Raw genomic sequence first — 12,321 nt, forward strand, 5'->3', positions numbered from 1 at the left:
CACATCCCTCCGCTCTCATGTTGCTTTAGATTTTTTTGTTTTCTGTGTGTGCAGTGTGGCCATTTTTGCCCTGCCATTGTCACACCACTTTCTTTCAAGTCAGACCCCATGCTGTATCACCCAGTCACCCCTATATTATACATGCAGTGCAGATAGTCATACTTCTTGAGCACACACAGGCTACAACTACAAACAATGCACATATCCTGACACCTGAGTTGAGTCATAAACAAACAAGCAAACATCCCACTACTCTGCCTATAAGGCATTCCCTCCCTACTATTAATAGCGTGAAGTCAAGGAGGAGAGTAAAACCCTAATAGGATTTACCCAGTGCTGGATAATTAGGGCTTCTGTTTGGGGAATACCACCGCAAAACACAGAATGCCACAGAGAGACACTCCCCCCACCACAACACACACACACACACACACACACACACACACACAAAAACACACAGAGGCAAACTCAAAGACCCGGGGAAGAAGCAAATAACAATAAATCAACTTAAAGGGCAGGATATGCAAAACTTCCACAACATGACTGTTCTGTATTGGCACCCCAGGCAGGACTGGCTGTTCAAATGCATGGAGGAGAAGAGAGGAAACCTGCCATCCATTCATCCCTCCCTCCATCCTTACCTCGGATACCTTGTCGCCAAGCTGACGGTTGCCGTGGCACCAGATTCCTATGCGGTGGCCATGTCACATCAGATGATGGTAAAGTGGCGTGTAAATCTCCTTCCACCCAGCTGTCTGTCTCTCCTCTCTTCCTCTCTTCCTCCTCTTCGTCTCGTCCCTCTACTCTCCCCTGCTCCCTCTTGCTCCACACTGAAGCGTGAGAGACGGCGGCAGCAGCAGCAGCAGCAGTGCTGGGTTCAGACAAGGTTGTCTGTGCCTGCTTCATTTTGGTCACGCAGGATGGCCCCCACGGTTTTGTGCCTGGAGACGAGTGAGAGAGAGAGAGAGGGAGAGAGGGAGAGAGAGAGAGAGGGGTGAAGGGAGGGTGTGTGTATGTGCAGAGAGTCTGCTGACGGTCTCCCACACAGCAGTAGAGAGCTCCCATCTGCTTTGTCCTCTCCCAGCATTCCATACTGCAAGTGTCCCAGACTGGAGCACGACCCCTGAACCCACAACCACCTCCTCCCTTCCTCCACACATACACACACATACACACACAGACACACACCCAAAGCTGCATGTTTGCTGCTAGTAGACTGTTATGCAAAGGAATTCTTTATTTGAGAGTTTCTCAACTCTGCTTTTTTTTACACACTGCACAGTTTCTGATACATGCAAATCTGTCTGTGAAAAAATCACAGCTACATATTTTTATCGCTATTATCTTTCTGTCTGTAGTGAGACTTAATATCAGTTTTTGTTTTGGTTTAAAATTTGAGTAAACTAACCCATATCAGTAACAGTATACAGTCAGGCTCCTGCAGCCATCACCTGGCCATTCAAGTTTGGCCTGCATAACAGATTAATGACAGCTGAGGGCATGTGAGATCCACGTGCAAGCTAATACCCTGTCAGGTGTGGCGAGGAAAGGTAGCTCGCTCGGCTGCCTTATGGGAATAGGACTTTCCAGTGGTTAGCAGTAGAAAACACATCTGGGTTAGATAGAGTTTGTGTTCTTCTCCCACTATTACAGCAAGAGTGCCGCTGCCAGAATGGAATTCCTGTGGCTTGGAGACATGACATTATTTATTTGTTTTGTACAATCCTCCCTCCTTCTTCCCACTACCTCTCCTTTTTGGAATCAGTGTGTGCACGGGTCGAGGCAGAGGAACAGAATGTTTCTGTGGCACAGTCACACAGTGGGCTTTGGGCTTCAGTGAGAACAACAGGCTCATAGAGGAGAAAACAGGAGCTCTCCCTGCATTGTTCCAGCAGGTGGAGCGCTTCTTAGTAACAGCTGAGTCGAAGAAATGAGCCAGTGTTTCCCCCAGCTGTGCAGGAGCTGGAATCCAGCCCTGCTGTCACCTTGATGGCTCTGATCAATTACCCCCGTCTTCTCAGTGACAGAGCTGGAAGTGAGAGGTGCAATACCTTGAAGCCGGGGGGGGGGTGGCCTGCCCAGACACGCTTCCACACATGCAGGAAGACTCCCAGGCTCATCATTATCACATTTTATGAGCACTCAACTCACTCAGTCAGTCATTCAGACACTGCACACGGTTGTCAGCATGCCATGTAAATGCTGGCTAAGTTTGGTGCGAGTTGTCGCTCCCACCCACACTGTTATCAGCTAAGCAAAGGGGCTGGACAGGCTGTGCAAGGGGGCAAAGTCAACTGTGAGGTGTCCTGTTGGGCTGCAGGGCAGACAGGGGCAGTTTAAGCAGGCTGCTGGGTGATGTCTCTACATTTTTTAGGCTTTTAAGACCGTCCTGGACATACTCTGTCTTTATGGTTTTCCTGTTTTTTGAGCTTCTCCTGTAAAATAAATTCCTTTTGTCAACTCTGGAAACACTAGACATGACGGTAGGGATTGTTCCAACCTTTTTTAAAAACTAAAGCTACGTCTTCAATCTAAGTTAAGAAATATTATTGGCTTATTTGCTATTGAATAATCTTAATAAGTGATTGATTAAACCTAAACTTTTCAACTTCCCTGTTGGAATAATTTAAGAGTCCTTAATAAGAACTTGAGTAGCTGTCTGCAGATAAAAATTAAATGAATTGGGATTCTGAATACATATTAACAGCCTGTAGCTGCATGTATCAAGATAATCTTATTCGACTGACATAGTTATGCATCTGACTTGAGCTGTGTAGTGCTTCTGGTGACAAATCTCCTCGCCTGAGATTTATCTTCCCAACTGTGTGACAACTGGCTGGGGAGCACCTCGGCGGATGCGTCCTTTATCTGTCTGCCTGTGTGCGGTTGATGGAATGACAGTGATGCATAATTTAGTGCGCGGTGAAAACATGCTGTGCTCCCTCTCTGGCTCGGCTGTCCGATCACATCCATTCTCCATTTAGAGCAGACATTCACAGGCACTGCTTTCTTGAGGAGCTGGCTCTGAATTCTCCTCTTTTATCTTTGTTCTCTTTTTTTTTCCCTCCCTCCACCCTTTTGCAAATGAGTCATTGCACGATTGTTGTCTTTTTACCCCCAGTCCCTTCCATCCGCTCTCCCTGCTCTCTTGGCCTTGTTCTGTGGGTGCAGCGGCTGAGCAGGCTGAGAAGCTCCAGATTGACTACAAGCCGTCCCCTTGCCAGGATTAACCTCTCGCCATTGTTTCTGCCCGTTGAACAGGATTAACAAATCAATGTGTCAGGTAGACTGCAGTCAAGAGACAATGACCCAGTTCTGACACCACTGCCCCCCACCTCTCTCTCTCTTTCCTCCCCCTTCTGCCTCACTGCAGCTTTTAATTAAAAAGACTTTGCTTAGCTGGCGCTATGCACTCCCTTGAGGCTGCCTCACAGCTTTGTTTTCATTTTTTTTTTACAGGGAAGTAGGGGGGGGGGGGCAAAAATGTAAGGTGAACCCATGTGTGCGCCGCTTTTTCTGCACAGAGATATGTATGCTGCGGTGTGGCGTTTAGAGCACACTTGTTGTCTGATCAGTGAACACATAAGCAACAGATGCTGCACCCAGGTGTCTCTAAATTGTCTCAAGGCAAATCCCATAATGTGATAATATTATTTGCTGTGAAAGGCATTTGGAGATTACTTCCTGCTCGAGTAAGTTGATGGATGGGAACTAAGCGGCTGCCTTTCTCATCGGTTCGGTAATGTAAAAAGACGCTTAAGCACAGAGGTGGTCGCAGTGTGAAGGAAGCCTTTTTGTTTGTTTGCAGGGCTGGTATGAGCCAGCTTGACCTATTGCAAGGTGATTCATTCATCATATGTGCACTGGGGACAACAATATCTGACTGCAGCAATAACAATAACCCTGTATACAGCTGCAAAGCTGCCCCCACGTCCTATACAAAGGTGTCAGCCTCTTGCCCTTGACTCTGCCTCCTCTTTTATCCTTGTCAAAAGGGAGGACTGGTTTTCCATAATTGCTCCCTGTTGCATGCTGAAAATGACCTCCTCCTTGCATACCTGCGTAGGCTTTTTTTTTTCCTGTTCTTCGAGTGCTGACACTTGCATAACATCCAGATAAGACAAACCAGGCATGCAGCATGTCACACATGGAGTTAAAGTTCTTTTAAAGCCATAGGCTGATCTCTGGGCATGACGTATCATGCTGCCTTTGACACATTTAGCTGTCCTCTAAGGAGTAGTGGAGACAAATTAGCCTGTTGGCAGGACAGCTTGGTGTCTCTGTGTCTGAGCCATGTACAGTCTAATAATTGACATGTTTGGGAGATAAATTTAACAAATTTAAAGGTCTCTACTCTGCAATTATCCAAACATAACTTAAACATGAAAAAGTACACAAATTACCCCTGACAGTTCCTTCTAAACATTTTCACAAAATTATAGGTATTGCCAAACAAATATTTGAAAAAACACTGCTAAAAATAACCAAAGATTGAAGTGCATCCATAACATGCTCGAGCTACAGCAGCTGTAAGTGATTTGGCTGCGATTCTAAAAACAGTAAACAGTTTGATGGTGAAATGATCTCTTTATGCGTAAAGTAAAAGCCTCCTTTCCATTCCACATCATCGAAGGGAGTGTCTGCCCTGGAGTTGAGCCCAGTCATGTCTCCTCTCTCCCCTCACTTCCTTCCTCCCTCCAACCCCTCCGTCCCTCCTTTTTTAAGTTAGCAGGAGCTCGGCCCCCAGACTGTGATGATGACCTGTCTTGTCTAGCAGTCGCAGCCGCCTCGCACTTCCCAGAAGTTGTGAAGAATATTGTCTGTTGTTTGTCAGAGCTACGTGACGCATTTACGTCCCGTAACCATAAAATACGGCAGCAGTAAACCTTCCTTCTCATCCAGCGTGTTCATTGTTCATGTCAGTGGTTTCTGTTCTTTCTTTTCTTTTTTTTCCTCGAACAAAGTGAGGAGACAGGAGGTTGATTCAGTTGAGCTATGAGAGCATTATTCATTGACTAAAATAAGATTTAAAGGTATCAACAAAGCTCGAAACATGGATGAGTTTTCACATGTATCAGGCAATATTTTTAAAAGAGGGTAAATGGCATTCCCTCTTCTCATGAACTGGTGATCGTCTTTTTTTCCTCTCTCTGTCTGTCTGCCTGTCTGTCTCTCTCAAAGGATTGATTGTTTTTATCGCTGGACCAGCACACCCTCTCACGGGAGCTCTGGAAGAATATGTGCAGGAGTTGCATAACAAAACATCTTGACTATGCATAGCTGTAGATATCTACTGTGAGAGCCATGTGAGCACATTAAACAGGACAAGGGGCGTATTGCCCTGGCTTCGGCTTGCACATTTGATAGTGAAGGCTGCCTAAAGGGAATGATTGAAATTAAATGTCTATGGCTCGATGATTTGGTCACCTCTGTGCTTGGTCCTTCTCTCTAATCAATGCATTTGCTGAGCTGATGGCTTTGGAAGAGGGTGAAGGGTCCAGTAATTGTTGACTTATGCGAATAGGCCTGATTGATTGCTTCCTCTGCCATGGCTTATTTCTACTCTCAGCTGAGTGCAGCACGAGATTGGGATGCACACTGTCTCACATGGCTGAGCACAGGACTCGCTTGTTCCAGATGCACTGTGAAAAGCCTGTGTGTGTATAATAGCTTCGGTGTAACATACAAATAATGTTAACTCATTGGTTCATTACATTACATTACCAGAATCTTCGTAAGACAAAAGTTGAATCATTGGTGATCAAAGCTGTTACAATAATTATGACTCATTTACCAATAACTCCTCCCTCTGCTCTTTCCTGCAGATTGTTCACACTAACGCCATGAGTGGGCTTCTCAAGAGGAAGTTTGAGGAGGTGGATGAGGACCCATGCTACTCCTCACCCTCCTCCCTCTCCTCTGCCTGCTCGGGCTGGGACTCGGAGGGGGAGAGCTGCTACTCGGACACCCTGGATTCCACTCCCAGCAACCCCAGCTCCCCAGCAACAAATTTCAACAGTGAGTGTCCTCTTCCAGCAACAATAAGTCATAGAAAGAGCTGATGGTACATGCTTTTTAATGCGTTCTCTCGCCTTGACTTTACTGCTCCATGGAGGCTCTGATAACAAACCCATAAAAATGGGGGAGAGTTAAGGAATTTAGGCAGCTGGCAGCCCATGAAACACTTCACAGAAATGATTTCAGACTTCTGCAATGAATACCTCTTTTGATTTCATGCCCTGAAGCTGCAAAATGGCTAATCGCATTATGCAGTGGCTGCTCACCTTGGCGCAGTCTCCACCTTCTTACCAGAGCCTCGCAGACAGACAGAGCCTCACCTTTCCTTGAGAGATGTGGCTCAAGCGGCTTCAGGGTGTTTCTGTCTGGACCTGGGTGCGTCTGCTGGCCTTTAGGGGACCGGTCGGGTTGAAGAGGGATTGTAGGGGAGAAGGGCAAACAGTTGTGAGGTTTCCAGGATGGTGGGGCAAGGAGCTAGGAAGAGAAGCATGGCAGGTTGCCAAAGCTGGGAACACACAGAGCCTTGTCTGAAGCCCGGGCATGCACCCAGCACAGGTGCTGAAAGAGGCTTGGTGAAGGGATACAAAAAAGGGGGGTTGGCCAATCAAGAAAAGAGGCATGCAGACACATCTAGAAGAGCAGATTGTGCAGGCCATTATAAATCTGGTGTTTGTGTTGGACAGAAAGTTGCCTGCCATTGTTAAGTGAAGGGGGGAAAAAACAGCAAGCAAAGCTATCCCATTTAGAGCCAGCAGAGAAGGTGTCATTTGTCTCCTGTGGGTGTCATAAGCCTGACTGGACTTGATGGATGTGAAGCTGAAACTGGCAGTTTGTTGCATCTGTATTACCCCCAGCAGCAGATTAGACAGCATAGTAAGACTATTGTCTGTACCTGCATTGGGGTAAAGGATTGCTTCTCTTTCTCTGAGCTTCAATTATCACACTAAGCTGACCAAGCTTGACTTTTCACGGGCAGTTGTTCAGGGTGTGACCCGAGAAAGCTCCAAAATGGGAATCTACGTGGAATTCCCCACCACACAATAAAGGTAATGCTCAACACATGTGGAATTTTAGCATCCCTTTCTTTTCACACGTGCAAAAAAAAACATTGGCTTTGGCGGCTTAAGCAGAGGAAAATGTTGCTTGTCTTGAAGCGAGGCTCAAAAGTCGTGTTGAATATTCCTGGGCAGAGGAAGTGGAATTTATAATAAAGCTTGAATAATTGTTGGACTTGTTCCCACATGTGGTTCCACTTTGATTCCCATATGGTTTCATTGTATTTGTCTGGGTATAGAAAGATGGCTGGTCGCTGTCGGTTCTGAATGTTTTTAACAGAGAAAGGACCTTTGACTCCTGTCAGTTACTGGTCCATTTTGGGAGGGATTGTCAGCTAGCAGGAAAACCAGGGTGGGCAATTTTTATTTCTGTCCTGAGAGTTACACTTCCACCCTCCACCTCTTCCGGAAGCCCCAAGCATTTACTCACCAGTTTGTGATCCTGGCAGTTCTGCTTCCTACACTGTGTCGGCCACCAACGGGAAATTCCTTGGCTGGGTTAGGGTTTTTTGTCCTATACTAGGACAAGAAACAAGGCTGAATGGATTCTTGGTAGTTTAGGTTTCATTTTACAGGATGTAAGTGTGTTGGACTCCTGTGAGCAGTGTCTTTTAATTGAGTACATGATAAGGCTTGGTTGAGGACAAGGGCAATGAATCAGAGGGGTGTCTTTTTACAGTGTGTTCAGCAGGGTTTGCACACGTCTCAAGACTTCAAGTGGTGGGGCATTATGCCATCTAGTGGCACATAAAAGTAACTGAGGTAGTTCATAAGAGAGCTCCAATACCCTCGTGTTTAAAACACATCTCTTTCTTGGATAAGATGTATTCTAAATCTACCCTTTCTTCATTCACAGCAACATCCATCCTAAAGAAATCCAAGAGAGCACGGAGAGGCAATGTGACGTTTGACCAGGTGACAGTGTTCTTCTTCCCTCGGTGCCAGGGCTTCACCAGTGTTCCCAGTCGAGGAGGATGCACTCTGGGCATGATGCAGCGCCACAGCATGCTCCGAACATATACGCTTGCTGAGTTTGCTGTGGAGCAGCGGCTCTTACGCCGGGAAAAACTCCTCAACAGACTCAGGGAGGAGAAGTTAGAGGCTCTCAAACTGAAGGTGAGTCTCTTTCCCCAATGTGTTTTGGATAATTTGTTAAAATCCAACAATTTGGATAAACAAAATTAATGCAACAATAAAAAATGTTTTGCCTTTTGTTCACTCCAGCTGACTAAGAACGGAACCCAAGAGAGCGAGGAGGCAGAGCAGCTGACAGTGGACGACATCCCCGAGCAGGACATCGACATCAGTGGAGCCAACTTGGAGGAGGGCTCTTTCCTCCAGCCTTACGCGCCTAAACGTCGCTACTCACTGCTCAAAGCAGCCGGTGTGAAGAAGATCGACAAGGAGGAGAAGAGGCAGCTGCATGAGCTGAGAATCTCCAGGGAGAACTGTGGTTGTGACTGCCAGGGCTTCTGCGAGCCTGAGACGTGTAGCTGCAGCCTGGCCGGCATCAAATGTCAGGTAAGAGCTGAAAACAGGTTCAACAATAAGGGCTCCAAATGACAAAGCAAGTGGGACTTCTTCTTATCTGTATTTCACAGTAATTTAACTACTTCCTTCTTCTCACAGATGGATCATTCCTCTTTCCCATGTGGTTGCACCAAGGATGGCTGCGGAAACACAGAGGGTCGCATTGAGTTCAACTCCACCAGGGTACAGACACATTACATCCACACTATCATGAAGCTGGAGCTGGAAAAGAGGCTGGAGGAGCAGTCTAGCACAGAGGAGGAGGAAGAGGACAACACAACAGGGGCCACCTCCTTACCAGCAGTGCCCTCCTTCCCCTTTAGCTCAGAACAGACAGCAACCGGAGAGAACAGTTGCAGCAGCGATATGACGGACTCAGACTCTTCAGGTCAGAGTGAGGACTCCGAGACAGGCGGGAGCCCCTGTGTGCATCGCACTCAGCTCGATGTCGATGAAAAAGGCCTGAGCCGCATTCTCAGTTTCAGCGACACAGAGAACTGCTCGAGAAGCAGCAGGGATGGTGGGGACCACAAAGACATGTGCTGCCAAGGTCAACGACAAGAACAACAGCAGCCATCTACGGAGGCTTTTAGTAGCTTCAGCATGGTGGACTTTGCTGACGAGAATGACAATATAGACGCTGCACTGTTGGACGATCATACAGACAATCGAGTAACAGCCATCTCAGAACTTTTGGATGAGAACGCCAACCAGGGAAACGCCCTATTCCATAGCAGTAGTGTGCCACGCACACCCTCCCCCACCGTCGATCACTCTGCAAGCTATAACATGGACCTGAGCCTCTCCTCGGAGTCAGACCTGGAGTTCTTTGACGGTTTCCCCTGCTTGGGGCCCAGCTCGCTCTACAACTCCCTCAAGGAGTATGAACACATGGACAACTTTTTTCAGTTTCAGTTGCCTAGTTACCCCAGCTTCCCTCCGGCAAGTGACCCAGGGACCTGCCTCCTGGAGTCACTGATTGGCCTTTCAGAATCCGTCCCAGAACCCCCTGCCACATTTACAGACAATCAGCTGTTGGAGGAAGCCATGAAATTGTCTGTGATGGAGTCTGTGAAAGTTTGACAAAACGTGAAAATTTGTGGACAGTGCAAGAAAAAAGAGGGATTTGGGAGGGGACTGAACATGCACATAAGAAGTCAATGTCAGTGTGATTTGGGAGGAAGCTGTGATTCCCCTCTTGCCTAATAAATGTTCAAATTCCAGACTTGCCTTCAAAACGTTAGCAAAGCAGTTTGGGAGTATTGCTGTGTGAGATGGCAGCTAATTTTTAAAAGTGAAAAGATACAAAACAGAGATCAATTTGACCAGGCCCATAAAAACCAATGATGGCTCTCAATTCCTAAGAAAGCTCTTTTAACCAAACCAAGATCACCAACCATATGCTAAACAGGAATCAACCTTAACCGGGGCCAGGTAAGGAATCTCAACACAGCTGAATGTGCACCTCAGGGATTTTTTCTAGCTTTCTAGCTTTTGGAGGCAATGTATGGTGACCATTGCTGTGATGGCCTTCATATGAAACCCGAGTCAAATCACAACATAGTTCATGTGCTCCCTTTGGGCTTACACCCAGATGACTTGAGTAGGTAGGGTCCATGTGCTGAATCTTGAAGCTAGTGGACTCATTCTCCTCAAGATCTCTTATGGTACAATAAAAAAAAATCCCCCTAAAAGCTCCTCGATCAGCACTTTATCTGTGAAAATAGTTATGTATGAATAGGCATTGTTTTGGTTGTATGGGGTCGATTCAACAGTTCAACGCTAAATTATGGAGTTTCTTATTTATGAGCCGGGTAACTAGAAATAATGCTCATACCATTTAAAAGCTGTAGCTGTATTGTCTTTATTAGTTTTGTTTTAAATTATTTCCTTTTATGATTTTATTTTATTTATTTCAGATAAAGCCTACTTTCACTCAAGAAGCACTGTGGTTTGATATTTTCACCTGAAAGTGCAATCTTCCTTCCTTTTTTCCATATCACATTTAGGCGTTGTTATGGGAAATGGGACCACAAGTCCATCAGAAAGTATTTAATATCTATTCGCTTTTACATTTAACTTTTTTTTTGGTAACTTATTATGTCATCATTTCATTAGTTATTTAATTTAAGACATTTTGGCAATAAAATGGGGTGTTGTGAAGTTTACTGGATGTGCCTGCTTATCAGGGGAGCCATGCCTGCCGATGGTGTGTGCACAGTGCTTCCATTTAAGCTTTGGGACTGAAAACTGTGGAATCTCCCTAATCACTGAAACTAAATTATGGGTCTATTGTATCGCTGCCTATAATGTAACCATAGAAAATTACACTAATATTTTGTAACTAATTTATGTAGGTTGACAAAAGAATTCTAATCACTGACAAATTGAATATTTTATTAATAAAGCAAAATGAGTAATTTTCAATCTGGGACAACCTTTGTAATATATGAATTATAGAGAAATGTATACTTATGAAGGTTATCGCTCTCTAGCATTCTGAAGTATTTTTAATAGGCAGTCTTATGGTTTGATATCTTAGCGAAATGCCACTAAAACTAAGTAAATTGCAAAGATCAATTTGATTGTATTCTGAATTGTTTGGAAGTCTGTGACTTGGGTTACATTACGTTATAAAATACACATGTAAAGGGATTTTTGTGGATAAAAACTGCATATATTATACATTTTTTATCACACACATAAACCCTGAAAATTGAAGAGTTGCCTCGTCAATTATAGAACAAGACTTTCCAAAGGTGATTCTGCTGTCACCTGTGTGAACAGTTGAGGACACTAGAGAGTTGATGTACATATCTCACCCTTTCTACAGCTGTTTCAACAGCCTTTCTGGACCCTTTAGAAATTATGCATGCAGGTCCTGTTTGTTAAAACTTGTTCTGATTAATTGTATACTTTGAAAAGTGCTGAGTGCACATTGGAAATGTATTATTCGCTTTTTGCCTTTTTGATTACTTTGAAATCCATCCGATATATGTTCTTATGCCATGAAGAGGGCACTGAATTTTGCAAGCAAGCATTTGTTTCTCTTGTATAAAACATCAATTCTCATGAAGAAATGGCAACAGTGAGTGTTTATCAATGTAATGTATTACAGTACAGCTTTTTAAATTTTTTTTTTTTCAAAGAACGTGTCTTACTTTTTGCCTTTTGTGTTGTACATATTTCTGCTTGAATGGTCCTGCAGAGCAAACAAAGCTGCTTTATTTTTTACATATTCACACTTTAACCTGCTGTTCAAAAAACAGTTTCTTTCATCTAAGCCATTTTGACAGCCTGTCCCTCCAAATAATAATAAAAAAAAACATTTTCTAAATGCTTGACTCTGTTGTTTCTCTTATGCAGATTTGTTAAAGGGAACTACATCATAAACCTTAGTAATATAAACATTGAAATACTCTATGTAGTCTTGGCTTCCTAACTTAAAATATTTTTAATTGTTTCATGTTTTAGTCCACTAAAATAATATTTTCTTTAGTATTAAAGGCAGTAGACAGTTCCTGCTCACATTAGATGCATTGAAATTCTTTTAGTGTGTGTGAGAGAGAGAGAGAGAGAGAGAGAGAACCACTGGAATTCATCTGTGGCTTTTGGTCACCATGGTTAAAGGAAAAACACTTCATGTGATGTCATGTCATAGTCTCCTGACTACCAACCACAAACATATGGCCAGAAACCCCTGACTGGCAGTGACTGC

The 12,321-nt window shown here is 44.6% G+C and overlaps 1 protein-coding gene across 2 annotated transcripts in view; it reads left to right on the forward strand.

Annotated features, from left to right (window-relative positions):
• csrnp1b (cysteine-serine-rich nuclear protein 1b) overlaps positions 1 to 11,940 on the forward strand; it is a 22,176-nt gene extending 10,236 nt beyond the window's left edge. The window contains exons 2-5 of one of the 2 annotated variants that reach the window (XM_035671705.1): positions 5,826 to 6,018; positions 7,930 to 8,189; positions 8,298 to 8,594; positions 8,703 to 9,686. In XM_035671705.1, coding sequence (XP_035527598.1) covers positions 5,844 to 6,018; positions 7,930 to 8,189; positions 8,298 to 8,594; positions 8,703 to 9,686 — 1,716 coding nt within the window. In that variant the 5' untranslated portion in view covers positions 5,826 to 5,843. Of the gene's footprint in view, positions 1 to 5,825; positions 6,019 to 7,929; positions 8,190 to 8,297; positions 8,595 to 8,702 lie in introns of those variants that run through there. The other variant, XM_035671787.1, reaches the window with a different exon arrangement.
• The last annotated feature ends 381 nt before the right edge of the window (positions 11,941 to 12,321 follow it).

The sequence above is a fragment of the Morone saxatilis genome, unplaced genomic scaffold, assembly GCF_004916995.1.
Source record: "Morone saxatilis isolate NCDOM2014 unplaced genomic scaffold, NCSU_SB_2.0 Contig0, whole genome shotgun sequence".
In the NCBI taxonomy this organism is placed as follows: Eukaryota; Metazoa; Chordata; class Actinopteri; family Moronidae; genus Morone; species Morone saxatilis.